General features: G+C 41.7%; 1 protein-coding gene across 6 annotated transcripts in view; it reads right to left on the bottom strand.

Moving 5' to 3' along the window:
• LAMA2 (laminin subunit alpha 2) overlaps positions 1-19,196 on the bottom strand; it is a 1,447,346-nt gene that overhangs the window by 1,072,448 nt on the left and 355,702 nt on the right. For all 6 annotated transcript variants that reach the window (XM_073676060.1, XM_073676058.1, XM_073676059.1 and 3 more), the window contains exon 5: positions 2,122-2,301. In XM_073676060.1, coding sequence (XP_073532161.1) covers positions 2,122-2,301 — 180 coding nt within the window. The remainder of the gene's footprint in view (positions 1-2,121; positions 2,302-19,196) is intronic.

Here is a 19,196-nt window from a genome sequence, read left to right as displayed (position 1 = left end):
ACATTTATACCCAGTAGGAACCACCGGAAACCCTGGAGGTCTACAGGTCCCAGGTTCACCAAACGCTGACTACAGTACCAGGGCTAGGAGTCACGGAGGCCCCAGCATCCAGGGAGAGTGATCTCCAAAGAGAAGGCCCTACCACCAGGTCAACAGGTGCAGAGAGAGACAGTAACCAAGCTAGGCCTAGTTCCAGGCAGGCCAGAAGCTTAGCAAGTAAAGCAACGGATCAGGAGGCCCTATACCCGCTCACTGGGGAGAGTCCAAAAGTGCGCCCTTCGCCTGGAGTACCCTGGACCGTGCCTGCGACATCACCAGTAAAGGTACTGAAGCTTACCCTCGTGTGAGTGTCCGTCTTTCCTCCGGGACCGTCCTGCCGTCTCTCCCCTGCACCACCATCCATTGCACCCAACGCTGCCCTGGAGCTAGCTCTACCTGTGGAGAGCCACACCATCCCTGCTGCCGTAACACCAGCTCCAGAGGACTGCTCGGCAGCGGCTGCTCCCTCTATCCGCAATCCACAGGTGGCGTCACGAACACTTTCCCAAATCCCCTAAAGAGCTCCCCTTTTTTACTGACCGCCCTGGGTCACGGACCGGGCCAGCCACCGTGATATCCCCCGGCAACCAGAGGCCCGGCTGCCGAGTACCCAACGGCCCAGTGGGCGCATCAATAACAGTGTGTAGTTTACTCACTGTTAGGAATCGGTACTCCTTAATGATTTGATCAGTCTTTACGTGATCGCTTATATGTGATTTGCATTCTTGTGGTCATATGGCAATTAACTTATTTTACTGCTTCTTTCAATGCTTTAGCATTCAGAGAAGCAGGAAGATTAACTAGTTGGCCTGTGATCAAAAGTATGCAAATTGCATATGAACGTTTATGAAATGATCAATAGAGCCAGCAAACAGAGCCGATTCCTAACATTGTGTATCTTATGGCATTGGCAATACAGTAAGATATAGCGCCTGACGAAAATTAGCCCTGCTCTCAAAACTTTTATGATAATGCCTTTTAATAGATGAAAGGTGGCCTCTCAGAATCCAGTCCTTTGGTGGGTTCAATGTTCTCCAATCTGACAATGTCTCTAAGCAAAGGGTTTATATACCAAAATGTGTCCAAATTGATTTGAATAAAATAATTCAAACACATTAATGATCATTATCTTTTCTGCACCATGGTGAGTGGCCCTACATGAAATTCTCCATTTTTCCATATCCTGTACCACTGTCCTCATATAGCAGTGAGATATAGAGAGCAGATGAGTGAAGGAAGTCTGTTGATATGGAAACTGCAATCTTTAAAAATCACACACATTTCCAATTGTTGGTCCTTTACACAACCAGACAACTGTTCGCTGTTGTCTCCTCATTGTTTGGAACATATATACTGTCCTATGGTGTGCTCTTATTTCTTTTTTTCTCTCTAGTATAGTCCCATGACAGTTTTTTTTTATTATATGAATGAAAACACAGTGACTTTCAGCAGTGTGCTGGATCCCATTAGCATATATTTTTGGTTCATGCGTCCATTTGTACCATCAGTGTGGCATCTGTTTTTCTTGCATGCATGCAAAAAATATCATGTTTCTTCTACCCATTAAAAAAACGGAGACTCACCTGTCTCCATTACGTCTTTGTGCAATGTTGTTTTTGGAATGTAGTTCAGGCACCATGAAGGCAATCCATCATATCACGGAATCAGTATTTCTACCAAATCAGTCTTTACCAATAGTTATGCAACAATTATGAAAAGACTATAATGGGTGAGTGTTCTATCTATGAAAAACATGGATATTACACGTCTACAACACAATAAATGTCTGAATGAAACCTTAAAATTATAGCAAATCTGTGGATGGCATTTATATTTTTGAAATTTTAATTAATGTTCCTGGAACTATTTCTTTAAAAATTCACAATTATTGAAATAAGTATAAAATCTGTACATGCATTTTTTTACATGCAGTTTTTAAGTGCTGCCTTTTTTCATATTTATGTAACATTTGAATGCAATATTCAAGTTTGACAATAGCACGAAACACTGTACCAGCCTCATAGTTTCTATAACCAATACTGACAGCTTTAGAAAGGAACTATGCACATAAGTTTAACATACCCTTCTGGTGACAATTGGATCTATATCTTTTGGATCACTATAGGCTAACATCATTAAGTCAGCATTTAGGGTGCGTATCCTCTGTAGTCTGAGTTGGATGAAGCGAGCTGATGTAAATTCCAAGAGAGCTGGAGACGGATCCTCAGCACTTGGTCTTCCATTAATTAGGGAAGTGTGAATCTAACAAAAGAAAAAATACCCTTTATGTTAATGTAGTGACAAAAAAATTCCAATACACAAAAATGATAAATAATATGCTTCATAAGATAGATTTCTTACACTAACTCTTAAATATTACAATGGCCATTTAAGCCACATATTTGAGAAACCAGAATTTGTTTGAAAAGTGTTGTTAAGGGGACGGTTGCAAACAACTTTATTATAATGGAACGCAACCGACCCCGGGGTCCGCAATGCAGCCTGGTGGACTGCTGCAGAACACTTTCCGTGTGAGAAGGAAAGCAACCAACTTAAATGATAAACCCTTCCGTGTTACTGCATACGGGAACGGGTATAGCGGTTCGCTCAATCTCCGTTAACAGCACGGGAGATGTGCGACTGGGGAAGTAGCTATAGCCCTGTTAACTACACAGGGACTACACAGTAGGCGCTAGGATGCGTGTGTGATTCACGCCGGCATGTAAGTGCTCTCAGCTGGCGTGCTACTGGACTGAGGAGAATCACACCACATGGCTCACAGGCGGTACCGAGAATACGGCATCTGCAGACTGCTCGGGGTGTATGGTGACCCCCTACTCGGAGCCAGTCTATACGGCCAAGCTACCTGCCTATTTTCACTAGCTTGCCTATTTCTACTACACCAGCCTATTTCCACTAAAGCACACGTGGAGCTCTATAGGCCAAGCGTCCACACAACAGCATCACTGCTCAATGATCAGAGCGTGCCGGCATGTTTGTGGGTGGGCCTTTTAAAGATTAAGCCCTGCCCACCGTCGCACCATTGGTGACGTCACCCGCGACCAATCAGGCGGTGCCAGGTCACCGGATCAGCTGACTCCCAAACCACCAATCACGGTCCGTCATGTCACGGGCATGCTCAGTACAGAGAAACCTGGACTTAGACTTTAACAGCCGTGTCTCCCTCTGCAACCTATGCTTCCTGTTTCTAGGCACAAAGGCCCAAGAGACAACCTGTACTTCTTGTGGACCAGCTAGGCGTTGGGACTGATGATGATGCTGAGCAGCATCATCCCTGGCTGGACCAGAGTGGGAGACCACAGAAGGTCCCAGACCCATTTAGAATCCAGCAAACACCTAACAAGCACTTTACATTTGTATTATTGCTTCTATTCAGAAGCTCCATGAATGTACTGATAAACTAAATATTATCTCATTTATACAACTATGGAGATCATATAGAAGCAAGTAATATCTCAATCAGACATTTTTTTTCTCATACTCAAAAAGAACTGTTCTATTTTCATCAGTATTGGTCATTGTGTTAGTTTTTGGAGTTTCATCAGATTTTGCATACAAGGTTTTTGAAGCTTCTCCTATAAAAAAAAGGAAAATTACATCCTAGCACTGTCCAGTGTTTTAGACTTGAATTGGCAAATTTGATCCTAAGACTAGGATCAAAATCAGACATGGCTCCATTTCTTTTTGCGGACTAACGATAAACATTTAAACATGCTCACAGACTATACAGTAATGGGTAACAGATACAATACAATAATTCAAAATGTCCGAATGAGCCCCAATGACACCAGTTTTGAGACTTCAAGACAGTGTCTAATTTTTAGAAATCTAAATATAGATTAGACAATATTAAAATGCACCACATTTATCAAAGTGGCTCATGATGAATGATAATTTTGGTGCATCTTTAGAAAACCTTGAGTAACTTTACACCACTTCAAGGTTTAAGTTTAAATCAGTTTTTGTGGCAAAAAAATCTATGAATCCTAATAATAGTTTTTGTGTATTTTATAAACTCCATTAGACACTGAATCACACCCCTTTTTCTAGACATTTTTCAAAAGTGTCCAGTCAGCCATAAAGTTGTCTAAAATCTCAAAATAAATCTAGGATGTGGCATATACTCAATAGTGATGAGCGAGCGTGCTTGTTTAACCCTTTAACCGAGCATGCTCAGGTGCTTGCTGAGTATCTTCGGCGTGCTTGTATTTTATGCTTGAGTCCCTGTGTCTGCATGATTTCCAGTTGTTAGACAGCCTCAACACATGCAGGGATTGCCTGTTTGTTAGGGAATCCTCACATGTGTTGAGGCTGTCTTACAGCTGTAAATCATGCAGACTCAGGAACTCGAACATAATATACGAGCGCGCCGAAGAAACTCGATAAGCACCCAAGCATGCTCGGTTAAAGGGTTGAACGAGCACACTCGCTCATCACTAATACTCAACTCAAAGTTTTAATATGGTTAAAAAGCAATTAGTTAATAAGTAAATTAATTTATTTTTAATAAATCTGCCCCAATATCATCAAGATCAGCATTAGTGGCAGATATGAAACAGTATGAAATGAACAGTATAATGTTAGATCACTATATACAACATTAGTCTGGCAAATCAGAACATCAGAGGATCTTCTGATGCGACTGTTCTGACAAAAATTGACTAAAAATTCCTGAAAAATAGGACTTTTTATGGCAAAGTTCTTAGAATAATTTTCTCTGGGGAGCCCAAGGCACATGACTTCGATAATGATCATGATAATATACAAACCTTAAATCAATGTAATCATTTAGGTTACAGATTATATGACCTTGAAGTAATAAATAATTGTACTAGAAATTTCATATATTTTTTTTTCTTGTTTCCTTGACAATATTATTGAGTTTTAGCAAATTATTCTCAATTGTTTACCAAGAAGAATGACACAGAAACCTCGCATTGTTCTATGGCATAAAAGCCATCTCCACAAACATTCCAGGAAAATAGCATCCTACATTTTTCTTCTCATGTCACAGATATCACAACTAATAGATGGCTTACTGCTTTGGCAAATGAAAGGAAATAACGTGAGCTTATTTCTAGGGTATTGTTAATGAGTGCAGATCTGTTTCAAATGCCATGTTTTAAATTTCTGGTGAAATGTCATAGACTGTGCTTGTCACACTCCTCCTAACTCTTTCATTCCCCTAAGAGTTTGGGGAAATGTCAGCCTAATGAACTGTTTAGCAAATATTGTTGTGTCATTGACAACTATACCCTTCAGCTCAGTTCTTAATGGGACCTCTGTTCAACATTATCCCGCTACTTGCCTGTGTCACCTTTCTCTTCCAAATGCATGTTGGAATGACAAATTGCAATAGCTTTCAGCTTCATTTTTGTACACTGTTAGAAATCACTGCATCTGTCCCTCCTGACTATGGATATGGTCTGATAACAAATTTGTATTGCCATAAACAGTGTGCACAAATCAATATATGGGACTGTTTGAGTTCTCAGTTTCCTTCATATAAATCAGTTAATAAGGTGTCTCTGAACTAAACTAGAGATACCCATTATGAGTTACAAAAAACTTTTACTCTATTGGTATAAATATATAACAGGGATATATCTGATTACTTTTCTGTTTTATAAAATTGCTTTATTTGCCATTGCATAAAATTAAGTATTAGAAACAGTTCACTTTTTATTTTTTGGGGAAACTTTTACAATTAAAGGGGTTGTCCACTACTCGAACAACGCTGTCATAATCAGCATGCTTGCCCTGAGAAAAAATTACACAAATACTCACCTCCAGTGCTGGCGGCATTCAAAAGGTGTTGGCACTCACTCTCCAAGGGCTCATGTCACATTGTTATGTCATGTCAGCGCCAATCATCGCTAGCTTCACTACCCTGCCTTTGGATAAATCAAACATCAAGAGGAAATGAGCGGCCAGACGCAGTTCTGACTTCCTCTCGATTTCTGATTTGTCAGAAGGAGGGGAGAATGAAAGCCAGTGATGATTGACTGCAGGGATTGCGTGACATAACAATGCATAAAAACGGAAGCATGTGGTGAAAAAGAAGAAATGATCCATATTTTTCCTGAACTTCTTCACTGAACAGATGAGAGTATCACAAATATTCTATCTATCCTTCATTCTTGTACACTAGAAACTAGTGAATCGATTCACTAATTAACATAAATTAACTGTGGTTTATCACATCTTTGGGAATCTGAGTTCAATTCACACCCAGGCCTGATTACTGCCACACCTGTTTGCAATCAAGAAATCACTTAAATATGACCTGCTTGACAAAGTGAAGTTGACCAAAAGATCCTCAAAAGCTAGACATGCTGCAATCCAAAGAAATTCAGGAACAAATGAGAAACAAAGTAATTGAGATCTATCAGTCTGGAAAAGGTTATAAATCCAAGCTTTGGGACTCCAGTCCACAGTGAACCACAAACCATGAACCACAGTGAGAGTCATTATCCACAAATGGCAAAAACATGAAACAGTGGTGAAACTTCCCAGGAGTGGCCGACCAACCAAAATTACCCCAAGAGCACAGTGATGACTCATCCAAGAGGTCACAAAAGAACTACAACAACATCCAAAGAACTGCAGGTCTCACTTGCCTCAGTTAAAGTCAATATTCATGACTCCACCATAAGAAAGAGACTGGGCAAAAATGGCATGAATGGCAGAATTCCATGACTAAAATAACCGCTGAGCAAAAAGAATATAAAGCTTTGTCTCAGTTTTGCCAGAAAACATCTTGATGATTGCCAAGACTTTTGCGAGAATACTCTGTGGACTAACGAGACAAAAGTTGAACTTTTTGGAAGGTGTATGTCCCATTACATTTAGCATAGAAGTAACAGAGCATTTAAGAAAAGAAATATCATACAAACAGTAAAATATAGTGGTAGTAGTGTGATGGTCTGGGGCTGTTTTGCTGCTTCAAGGCAGGAGGGAATATGAAGCTTCCATAAAAAGGCGGCACTTTTCCTCCTTCTCCTACATGTCTTACTCATTCTCCCTAATAACATTTTCATAGTTAAATTTCTTGACAACTACACAAAGACAGTGGGCAAGAAATTTGCAGTGGGCAAAAAATTTGACAATTTTAACTACAAAAATGTTATTGCTGAAAAAAAAAGATTCAAGTGGGCTGTTATAGCTGAAATAAGCCATTGGGTCTTCATCCTCTTGCTTCAGTCAAAATGAAGTTAGCTTTCACTATTTTTTTCGATCTTACTGCTGCACCCCTAAAATGTTTCAAATTGTCACAGATTTGCTAAAATGAGCAAGATGGGGTGTGGGCCCTGGACTGGTGCTTCTTCATTGGCCATACTGTCTGGGCCCTAGTGCATCACCATTGTTTATTAAATTTAAGAACATATAATATTCCTGTTAATATTTCACAAAAAGGATAATTTTTAGCCAAGCCAAAGGTTCTACATCTGCAAACACTAAACGTGTTGCTAATCCCCAAAAGGGGAAAACTTGAACCACCACTTGTCAAAAAGCCATGGCTTCTTCTGTATATACCACATGTATGTCAACAATGACATAGAAGGCAAATGCCTCCAAAAATAATCATTTTTGGATTTTTTTACAGTGTGTTATTAAATAAGCTGTTGGTTACGACCATTTATGTTTACCAATACCGTAAGTTTTGAGGTCACCTTGGCAAGGCTTTGTTTGCATTAAAGACCTGGAAATGGGTTGGATACAGTCCTAGTAGAGCTAAAAGTGTCATAGTCATCTTTTCAAGGCAAATCCAGGCTTTGTAGTATTTTTGATTCATGGAGAATCAGTTCACTGCCAGTGAATTTTTGGAAGAATGCAGCAGAGATAAGAAATAAGAAATAGAAAAAATTTGCTAATATCTATTATAGGGAAAATATATATTCTTGTACCGTGTTAGCGAGTAGATAGAAAAATATTTAGATTTGAGAGTCCTCAGTGGTTGATACCTTTTAATAGCTAACTGAAAAGATGGTAACAAATTGCAAGCTTTCGAGACTACGCAGGTCTCTTCATCAGGCTGGTATAACCCAAAATCTGAAGAGTCACATATTTATACACAATAAGACACACAAAAAATGCAATAGGCAAGACAGGTGATGAAAAGCAGAGTTATTATGGAAGAGTTAAACAGTTCTGGCTATAAATATTTTAGCAGTTAATAGATAAGGAGTGTGTAGGTTTTATTGTCCTGTGATTAGGTCCAGTGTTATGATGGCCTCACAAGTCTGAGGAGAACATTCCTTAGTTGATGTAGAATGACATAAATCCATGCGACACATTCATTCCTGTTCTGAAAGTGTTAAAGGTCACCATCAGTTTATATTCTGAGTTTCTTCTTTCTCTTTGAGATTTGAAGTTACCTTTTAATACCAGTAATTTCATGTCTTTTATGCTGTGATCAGGGGAACAAAAATGCTTGGCTACAGGTAGATCTATTCTTTTTTCTTTTATTGTGTGGCGATGATGCTTCATCCTTGTTCTAAGTTTTTGCCCTGTCTTCCCTGCATAAAGATCCCCAGCTGGACATTTGGTACATATAATTAAGTACACTACATTAGATGTGATACAGCTGAACATACCTGGGATCTTATAGTCCTGATGTGAATTGGGGATCTTTATCTTGTCTGTGGTCATTATAAACGGACAGGTTTTACATTTTTTCTGGTAAAAAGGTACCTGTAGCTGGTGGAGATGACAGGGAGCTTCTGACAATGATGCTTCTTAGATTTAGGGGCTGCCTGAAACACAGAAGTGGGGGTCTGGAAATATGGATTGTAATCAGGCATCTTTTTGTAGTAAGGGTTGTAGTTTCTGTGCAGCTCTTCTGAGCGCCTCCAGATTTGGATTGTAGATGACTACTAGAGGCACCCGGTTGTTTTCTTGTTTGGTTTTGTAATGTAGGAGATGATTCCTTGATATTCTAGTGGCTCTTGTAATCTGGTTCTCAATTGTTCTTGGATGGTAGCCCTGTTTCAAAAAGGGCTTTCTGAGGCCATCAAGGTGTTTGTCTCTATCCATACAGTTGGAACATATCTGATTGTATCTGATGGCTTGGCTGTAAACAATAGAGTTTTTTATGTGTTTTGGATGGAAACTGTCCCATTTAAGGTATGTTGGACGGTCGATTGGTTTCCGGTACAAGGATGTCTCTATTTCATTGTTCTGAGGCTTGATGATGGTGTCCAAAAAGTTAATTTCAGTACAGGAGTAGTTGAGTGTTAGGTTGATGGTGGGATGAAATCGATTAAAGTGTTCATGGAACATCTTCAGCTGTTGCTCAGACCCCGTCCAGATGATTAAAATATCGTCAATGAAACGATAGTAGGGCAGAGGCCTCATTGGACATGAGGACAAAAAGTCACTTTCAAGCTTGGCCATGAAAAGATTTGCATACTGTGGAGCCATTTTACTTCCCATAGCTGTACCAGTTTCCTGGAGATATATGCTGTTATCAAATTCAAAGTAATTGTGGGTGAGGATGAATTCTGTAAGTTTGACCACAGAATCAGCAACAATTGCTGTATTTTCTATGAAGATTTTGCAGGCATTTAATCCATCCTTGTGTGGGAAATTAGAATACAAAGATTCCACATCCATGGTGGCCAGGATGGTTCCTTCTGGTAGAGGACCTATTGCTGCTAGTTTATTCAGTAGGTCTGTCGTGTCCTGAATGTAGCTGGGTGTACTCTTTACCAGTGGTTTAAGAACACACTGAAATAATTGGTCTTCCAGGATTTCCAGATTTGTGGATTTTGGGGAGCATACAGAATGTCCCTATTCTTGGACTCTCTGGTATCAGGTCATCGGCTCTTATGGATTCGTCAGGCAGACAAGATACCAACTTGTTTAGTTCCTTGTAATAGTCCTGTGTAGGGTCAGACTCCAGTTTTTGTAGTAGCGCGTGTCCATCAGTTGTCTGTTTGCTTCCTTCATGTAGTCTGATGTGTTCATCATCACTATTGCACCATCCTTGTCAGCAGGTTTAATGATGATTTCTTTGTTGGTTTTCAAAGATTGTATGGCCTTTCTCTCCTGGGCACTGATGTTGGATGCTTGTCTCCTGTTTGTGTCTAGGATGGTGGATTTTATCACATGTCTATATATGTATCCAAATGAGGGTTGCGTCCAGGTGGAGGTGTCCAATCTGAACTCTTCTTGGTTGTCAAGATCCCTTTTCCTTCAGTTCGGGTGGGTTCATAATTTTCTGTAGCATTGAAGTATTCCCTCAGGCGCAGTCTCCTGAAATAATTTTCCATATCACTACAGAGTTCAGTTTTATCTAGGGCCTTAGTAGGACAAATTGAGAGTTCCCTAGAAAGCCCAGCCAGCTCCGCTTTGTTGGGTGTATAATCTGAGAAATTGATGACACAGTTAGATGCTTCTGTGTCTGGAATGTAGTGGTTGTCCAAATTGTCAGGTCACTGGATCAGTTGACACCAAAGCACCAATCACAGTTCGCCATGTCACGGGAATGCTCAGTGCAGTGCATCCTGGACTTAGGCTGTAGCAGCCCTTGTTCCCCTCTGCAACCTATGCTTAACACTACTAGGAACAAGGATCCAAGAGACAGCCTGTACTTCTTGTACCCTGGCTAGGCGTTGGGACTGATGGCGATGCTAAGCAACATCAGCCCTGGCTGAACAAGAATGGTAGACCACAAATGATTCTGACCCAACTTCAGGTCCAGCAACAGCCCAATACCTAACATTACCCCCCCCTCCACTTGATGCTCATATTCCTTAATGAGCAAGGGGGCATGAATGTGGTCCACCGGTTCCCAGGAGCGATCCTTAGATCCATGACCCCTCCCCAGTGTATCAGGAAATTTTTTTTCACGAACCATCTTAGACCCCACAATAGCCTGCACCTCGAGATCATCACCCCTGGTGTCTGTAGCAGGTTGGGGTTCAACGAATTTTGTCAGGTGAACGGGCTTAAGGAGCGACACATGAAAAGTGTCTTGACTCCTCAGGTGTCGTGGTAACTGTAAACGGTACTCTACGGGGTTCACTTGGGCCAAAATTTTGAAAAGACCAATAAAGCGGGGGGCAAACTTAGCAGATTCCCTGCATACTTTGATATTGCGAGCCGCGAGCCACACTCTGTCGGCCTGGATAAAATACGGGGGCTGGACGGCGAAGAGTGTCAGCCGACTCTCTCATCCGATTCTTGGAGGCCAATATAGCATTCTGGGTATGGTCCCCAACCTCCCACGCCTCCAGAGCCCAATCTCTGACCCCAGGTTCCACAGAGGGAACTGGCATAGGAACTGGAACGCGCGGATGTTGGCCATTATTCAGAAGAAGCGGAGTTTGATCAGTGGAATCTGCCACGGGTAACGGATGGAGAAGACAAGCAGGACTTTGACAGGATGAATTATCTCTCACACAGGAGACACACACTAGAACATATTCCTTAACGTCCTGGCGCCACTGGGGCCACCAATTCGACCGTTGGAGAAACTTTGTGGTACGTTTGACCCCAAAATGACCTCCAATCTTAGAGGCATGTGCCCAGGAGAGCACCTCATTTTGTAGATTAGGAGGAACGAACGTCCTCCCAGAAGGAACCTGGTTTAGGGACACTGGAGCCACCATCAGCATACTTCCCGAAGGAATGGTAAGCCTGGGCTCGTCATCGTCCTCAGCCGAATCCATGGACTGGGACAAAGGGTCTACCCGAGGGTTCTTTTTGATATAATCTGACAAGACCTGGGTCTCGGGGACAGACAGAGGATCCGTGCCGGAGACCAAATCAATAGGACAGCCATACAGTTGGCGGTGAGGTAAAGTGTCTGGAGCCTTTTTGGGAAAGACATCTGCAAAAGTCTGATATTGCACAGGGATAGCGGCCAAGTCAGTAGAAGGCTCAGAGACTACCCTCCGGGTTGCTGTAACCATACACTGAGACATACAATTCTCACCCCAGGAAGAAATTCTCCCCATACTCCAGTCAATGTGTGGAGTGTGACAACGTAACCATGGAAGACCCAATAGCATCTCATCCAATCCACCGGGAATAATAAGAAATGAGACAACCTCCCGGTAACCTTGAGGGAACGACATGGTGAGGCGAATCGACTGGTGAGTGATTTGCGTGTCCAGCAGTGAACCATTGACTACCCTAATGTTCATTGGTTTTGGCAGTAACTCCATAGGAATGGCGTTCTTCTGGGAAAATGTAGATGACAAAATATTGCCATCGGTGCCAGAATCCACCCACGCCTTGGCAGTAACCGTGGTTGTTCCAAAGAGCAACGTCACCTTATACAATAATTTGGAGGAAGAAGCCTCGGAATCTAACACACCTCCTCCAACGGCGGTTAGACACGCTCGTTTTCCCGACCGCTTGGAACCCTTATGAATGGGGTACTCCAAGGGATGTTCAGGTCGGGAACAAGAGGGGCTAGACTCAGTCCGGGATATATCCATAGCCTCAGGTTCCGGGTCGGAAGTTGCGGGTTTGGACATGGGTCTAGAGAATGAAGGTGCCAACCGAAACTGAAGTCTGGAGACCTCCAGCTCTAACTTGTGTTCTGCATGACGCAAATCTATTCGGTTAGCGAAAGAGATTAACTCTTCCAGGGAGGTTGGAATCTCTCTGGTAGATAGAGCATTTTTAATATGCCCAGCCAGACCCTTCCAGAACACCGGGATTAAAGACCGCTCAGACCAATCCAATTCAGCCGCTAAGGTTCTGAACTGGATGGCATAGTGGCTGGCGGTGGCCGAACCCTGGACCAACGCAAGAAGCTTAAGAGCCGTATCATGTGTGACCTGAGGACCTAGGAAAACATTTTTTAGGGCTGTAAGAAAGAGACCCGCATTAGCCACTACCGGGTCACTCCGCTCCCACAGAAGTTTAGCCCATTCCAAGGCCCTGTGAGAAACTAACGAGATGACAAAACCCACTTTGGCCCTTTCAGAGGGGAACCGTACCTCCATCATCTCCAACTGAATGGAGCACAGATTAATAAAACCTCTGCAGGATCTGCTGTCGCCAGAAAATTTTTCCCGGAGAGCAAACCGGGGTAATGGGGCAATTGCAGCTGCCAAAGCATTCACCGCAGCTGCGTTAACCAGATTGGCCGCCTGAGAAGCTGCCTGGGTAGCTACTGCAGTGATATCAGCCGTCGTGGCTACTTGTTCCAGAGTCCTAAGTCTGGCCTCAAGTTGCTGTATATAGCGCTGCAGTTGCTGGTTGTCAGCCATGTTCGGCAAGACCCTGGCGCTCTGATACTGTTAAGGGGACAGTTGTAAACAACTTTATTAAATAATGGAAAGCAACCGAACCCGAGGTCCGCGATGCAGCCTAGAGGACTGCGGCCGAACACCTTCCGGGTAAGAAGGTAAAACAACCAACTAATGTATAAATCCCTCCAATGTTACTTCACACCAGGACGGGAAAAGGGATTCGCACTATCTCTGTTAACTGCACGAGAGATGTGCGACAAATAACGTAGCCGTAGCCCTGTTAACTGCACAGAGGCTACGCAGCAGGCGCTAGGAAGTGTGTGTGACTCCCGCAGGCATGTACGTGCTCCCAGTCGGTGTGCGAACGAACTGCGGAATAACTCTCCACGTGACTAACAGGCGGTACCAGGGATATGGAGCCCGCAGTCTGCTCGGGGTGTATAGTGACCCCCTTGACAGAGCCAGACTGTCAAACGAAAACTACCTGCCTCTCTCCAGCTAAGACTGCCTATCCCCAGCTAAACCTGCCGGTCCGAAGCTAGGCCTGCCTAAGCGACCTGTTCTAAACAGCCGAGCGAACCCTGGCATCGGCAGGTCACGGAGAGAGCAGCTAGAGAGCACGTGGAACCCAAACAGACAAGCGTTCACACAGGAACACAACCTTAGCTCAATGATCAGAACGCGCCGCCATGCTTGTGGGCGGCCTATTTAAAGATTAAGCCCTGCCCACTGTCGCATTATTGGTCACACTACTGATGATGTCACACATGGCCAATCAGGCGGTGCTAGGTCACCGGATTAACTGACACCAAAGCACCAATCACGGTCCGCCATGTCACGGGCATGCTCAGTGCAGTGCATCCTGGACTTAGGCTGTAGAAGCCCTTGTTCCCTTCCGCAACCTATGCTTAACACTACTAGGAACAAGGACCCATGAGACAGCCTGTACTTCTCGTGCACTGGCTAGGCGTTGGGACCGATTGGGATGCTTAGCAGCATCTGCCCTGGCTGGATCAGAATGGGAGACCTCAGATGATTCTGACCCAATTTCAGGTCCAGCAACTGCTTAACAGTCTACACTATGCATCTCAGTTGATTCATTATTAAATAAAAAAAATAGTGGCTTGCAGAGCCAAAATCAATAAGATTAGGTCACTGTCTAAATATTTCTGGATCTATCTGTATTTTGGCAGTTCTGGAAAACCATAAGGCTCTAGGTATCTTTCTTGGTCTGAGCACTGATGTAATCCATCCTTGCGCCCTCAAACATGGAGAATAGAGGGGACCCCCATTATCTGGAGGATAGCTATATCCAAGGTGAGGCATCCCCCTGGACACCTACTAGTATAGCTTTTACAATCTGTGGGATCCATCTACTGTAACAAAAGTAGAAGTGGTCGATTGTAGACCATTTACACCCATCTCTGCATGTACTGTGTGATTCATGCACAGACAGCTAGCTTCAGTTTTTAGTATTATCTGCAAAAATATTTTTTTGTATCCACATTCCCTTTACCTTCCACTTACACCCAGTGGTCATGTTGTATAATTATTTAGTATGTTAAGTGGCCAAACTGTACTATAGATCCATATTAATGGAGTTTGCTACCCGTAACATACCGATTGTTATTAATATGATACCTTACTGAGAGCAACATTTGACAGATAGGGTGACAGCTCTTTATGCCACATTCTAATTAAGCGAATGTTACTTAGGCGCAGACATTAATTATGGGCTATAACCCTGCTTATATCCTCCTTCAAAATGGCCACTGAAGTATCAGTTTTTTTTGTTTGTTTTTTTATCTTTTGCATACATTAAGAAAGGCAGCTTTTAAATTAGGGTTTTGTTTGGTGTTTTATGACATATAAGCCACTCAAAGCCATTTTAAATGTATAGTTGTCCCTAGAGAAAATAGTTTTTTTAAGTTTTATTGAAAAAGATAAAAAATTTCAGCTAAATTTTTGTCATCTAACATCATAATAAAATAAAGGAATCTTTGCAAAATGCTATTTATTATTTGTTTGGTAGTTGGTTTATCTGTTTTAAGGGCGTTCAAATAAAAATAAGAAAAACAAAAAATTTTTCAAAATTGCCATCAAATTTCAGATGTTTTTATAAATAAACACAAATCATATTGACCTAAATAAACCCCTTTCTGACGTGAGCCGTACTAATACGTATCTGTGCCCTGGGCCCTTCGCAGACAAGATCGCCGCCGGGTGTCAGCTGATTGTCACACCTGACACCCGGTACTATGTGCAAGGAGTGGTCCCACACCGCTCCCTGCACATTAACCCCTGAAATCGATCGCAGCATTCCGGGTGCAAAGGGAGGTAAGCGCCGTTACTTACCTCCTCTCCGGCGCCCCGCAATGTCAGAGTCGGTTCCCGGTGGTTGTCATGGTGACCCGATGAAGGGTCACCAGACAGCAGGAAGTTACTTTGATCATGCGCAGTGTGCGATCAAAGTAACTTCTCGCTGTGTAGCGCTGACAACCTGGATAGCATAGAGATACTGCTGCATCTCTATGCTATACAGGCGATCAGACTGCAAAAAGTGAAAGTCCCATAGTTGGACAAAGTGTAAAAGTAAGAAAAAGTGTGGGAGAGTGAAAAAGGAATAAATTTAAAAAAATATATATATATATTAATAAAATAAAAAAAAATCCAAATAAATAAAAATGTGCTGTACCCATAAATAAATATTATTATGAAAATAAAAATAAAAATAAATAAAAGCACACATGTTGGGTATCACCGCGTCCAGAACAACCTGACCTATAAAACTGTCTCACTAGTTAACCCCTTTAGTGAACACGGTAAAAAAAAAAAGGTAGCAAAAAACGATGCTTTATCATACCGCCAAACAAAAAATGGAATAAAACGCGATCTAAAAGGCAAATGTAAATAAAATTGGTACCGCTGAAAACGTCATCTTGTCCCCCAAGAAAAAAGCTGCCATACAGCTCCATCAGCCCAAAAATAAAAAAGTTATAGCTCACAGAATAAAGCGATACAAAAAAAATTATTTTGTGTAAAACATAAAAAAAACTATTTAAACTATATAAATGTGGTACCGTTGTAAATGTACTGACCCGAAGAATAAAGCTGCCTGATCCATTTTGCCAAACGCAGAACAGCATAAAAAAAAAACAAAAAAAAAACAATGCCTGAATTGTTGGTTTTTGTTTATTCTGTCTCCCAAAAATCAGAATAGAAAGCGATCAAAAAATGTTACATGCCCGAAAATGGTACCAATAAAAACGTCAACTTGCCCTGCAAAAAACAAGCCATCACTTGACTGTCGGCCAAAATATGGAAAAATTATAGATCTCAAAATATGGCGATGCAAAAACTAGTCTTTGCAAAAAAAATTTTTTTTTACTGTGTGACAGCTGTCAATCATAAAAACCCAATATGAATCTGATATCGCTATAATCGCACCAACCCGAGGAATAAAGTCGTCTAATCACTTATACCGCATGAGGAAAAAATAAACTCTAGGGTTATGGTTGTGCTAGGGTTAGGGTAAGGGTTGTGCTAGGGTTAGGGTTGTGCTAGGGTTAGGATTGTGCTAGGATTAGGATTGTGTTAGGGCTAGGGTTGTGCTAGGTTTAGGGTTAGGATTTTGCTAGGGTTAGGGTTGTGCTAGGGTTGGGGTTAGAGTTGGGATTTTTTCAAAAGTAATGGTTAAGGTTAAGGTTGTGCTAGGGTTAGTGTTGTGATAGGGTTAGGGTTGTTATAGGGTTAAGGTTGTGCTAGGGTTAGGATTGTGCTAAAGTTAGGGCTGTGCTAGGGTTAGGGTTGTGCTAGGTTTAGGGTTGTGCTAGGGTTTGGGTTGTGCTAGGGGTGGGGTTGTGCTAGGGTTAGGGTTGTGCTAGGGTTAGGGTTAGGATTGTGTTGGCTTTGGGATTTTTTCAAAAGAAAAGAAAAAAAAAATGATGACGATATGGTGACTAGTGTTGAGCACAAGTGCTTGCAACTTGAGTTTGCATCGGGTGCTCGGGTATGCTCCGAGTATCGCGGGTGCTCAAGTGACATGCTCGAGTCTTCGCCCCATATGTTTTGCGGCTGTTATACAGCCAAAAAAAACTAGCGGGGATTGCCTGCCATGCCAAAGTGATCCTCCCATGTTTTTTTTTGGGGTGTCTAATAGCCGGGAAACATGCGGGGCGCGGACTTGAGCATCTGCGATACATGGTGCACACCCGAGTACCGGATGCAAACTCAAGTAGAGAGCACTTGCGCTCAAGACAAAAGACAATGTATTCAATATGATGACCTAATGTTATCAAATTCTGTGTCGTACATCTGGGTTCAAAATGTTCACTATACCCCTTGATAAAATCCTTGATGGGTCTAGTCTCCAAAATGGGATCATTTGTGGGGTTTTTTCACTGTTTAGGTGCATCAGGGGCTCTCCAAATGCAACATGGTGTCCGCTCTCGATTCCAGTCAATTTTGCGTTCAAAAAGTCACACAGTGCTCCTTCCCTTCTGAACCCTGCCAAGTGCCCAAACAGTGCATTTTCCCCCATATGGGGTATCGGCGTACTCAGGAGAAATTGCACAACAAATTTCATCTTGCAATTTCTCCTGTTACCCTTAAGAAAATGCAAAATTAGAGGCTAAAAAACTATTTTTGTGGGGAAAATGTGAAAATTTTATTTTTCGGCTCAATGTTATAAACTTCTGTAAAGCACCTGGTGGTTCAAGGTGCTCACCACACATCTAGAAAAGTTCCCTGAGGTTTAGTTTCCAAAATTGTGTCACTTGTGGGGAGTTTCCACTGTTTAGGTACATCAGGGGCTCACCAAGCTCAACATGGTCTCCGCTAATTATTTAAGCAAATTTTACATTCAAAAAGTCAAATGGTACTCCTTCCCTTCCAAACCCTGCTGTGTGCCAAAACAGTGATTTTTTCCCCACATATGGGGTATTGGCGTGCTCAGGAGGAATTGTAAAACAAATTTTGGGGTCCATTTTTTCCTGTTACTATTGTGAAAATAAAAATAATGGGGTCTAAATTAACATTTTTGTGAAAAAAGTTAAATGTTAATTTTTTCCTTCCACATTACAAAAATTCCTGTGAAGAACCTGAAGGGTTAATAAACTTCTTGAATGTGGTTTTGAGCACCTTGAGGGGTGCAGTTTTTAGAATGGTGTCATTTTGGGGTATTTTATGTCATAAAGGCCCCTCAAAGTCATTTCAAATGTGATATGGTCCCTAAAAAAATGATTTTGTATATTTTGTTGGAAAATGAAAAATCGCTGGTCAACTTTTAACTCTTATAGCTTCCTAACAAAAAATTATTTTGGTTCCAAAATTGTGCTTATGTAAAGTAGACATGAGGGAAATGTTATTTCTTATTTATTTTGTGTGACATACAGTATTTCTCTTATTTAAAATTCAAATTTTGAAAATTGTGAAATTTTCTAAATTTTCGCCAAATTTCCGTTTTTCTTTTCACAAATAAATGCTAGTCATATCAAAGAAATTTTACCACTATCATTAAGTACAGTATGTCAACAAAAAACAATCTCAGAATCAGTGGGATCGCTGAAGTTCTCCAGAGTTATTACCTCATAAAGTGACAGTGGTCAGAATTGTAAAAATTGGCCTGGTCATTAACGTGCAAACCACCCTCGGGGGTAAAGGGGTTAAAAAATTCAAAACTACATTCAGTCAGTTTGTTAACCCTTGAGGTGCTTCAAAGTAATTTGCCCAAATTGATATAACAAAAATGAAACATCTAGTAGAATTGTTTTTTTCCACTTGACTATTGCTTATTTTTGTGCAATTTCTTCTGAATATGCTGGTTCCCTATATGTAGTCAGAAACTTCAATCTGGGCACATGGCAAGGAGAGAAGGAGTGCTATTTGTCTTTTGGAGCACAAATTCAGATGGGATAGACTGCGGAA

Source organism: Phyllobates terribilis, unplaced genomic scaffold (assembly GCF_046119375.1).
Source record: "Phyllobates terribilis strain yellow unplaced genomic scaffold, ASM4611937v1 Scaffold_3__8_contigs__length_932513732, whole genome shotgun sequence".
Taxonomy (NCBI): Eukaryota; Metazoa; Chordata; class Amphibia; order Anura; family Dendrobatidae; genus Phyllobates; species Phyllobates terribilis.
Note: the sequence above shows the minus strand (reverse complement) of the source record. Positions and strands in the feature narration are given on the sequence as shown.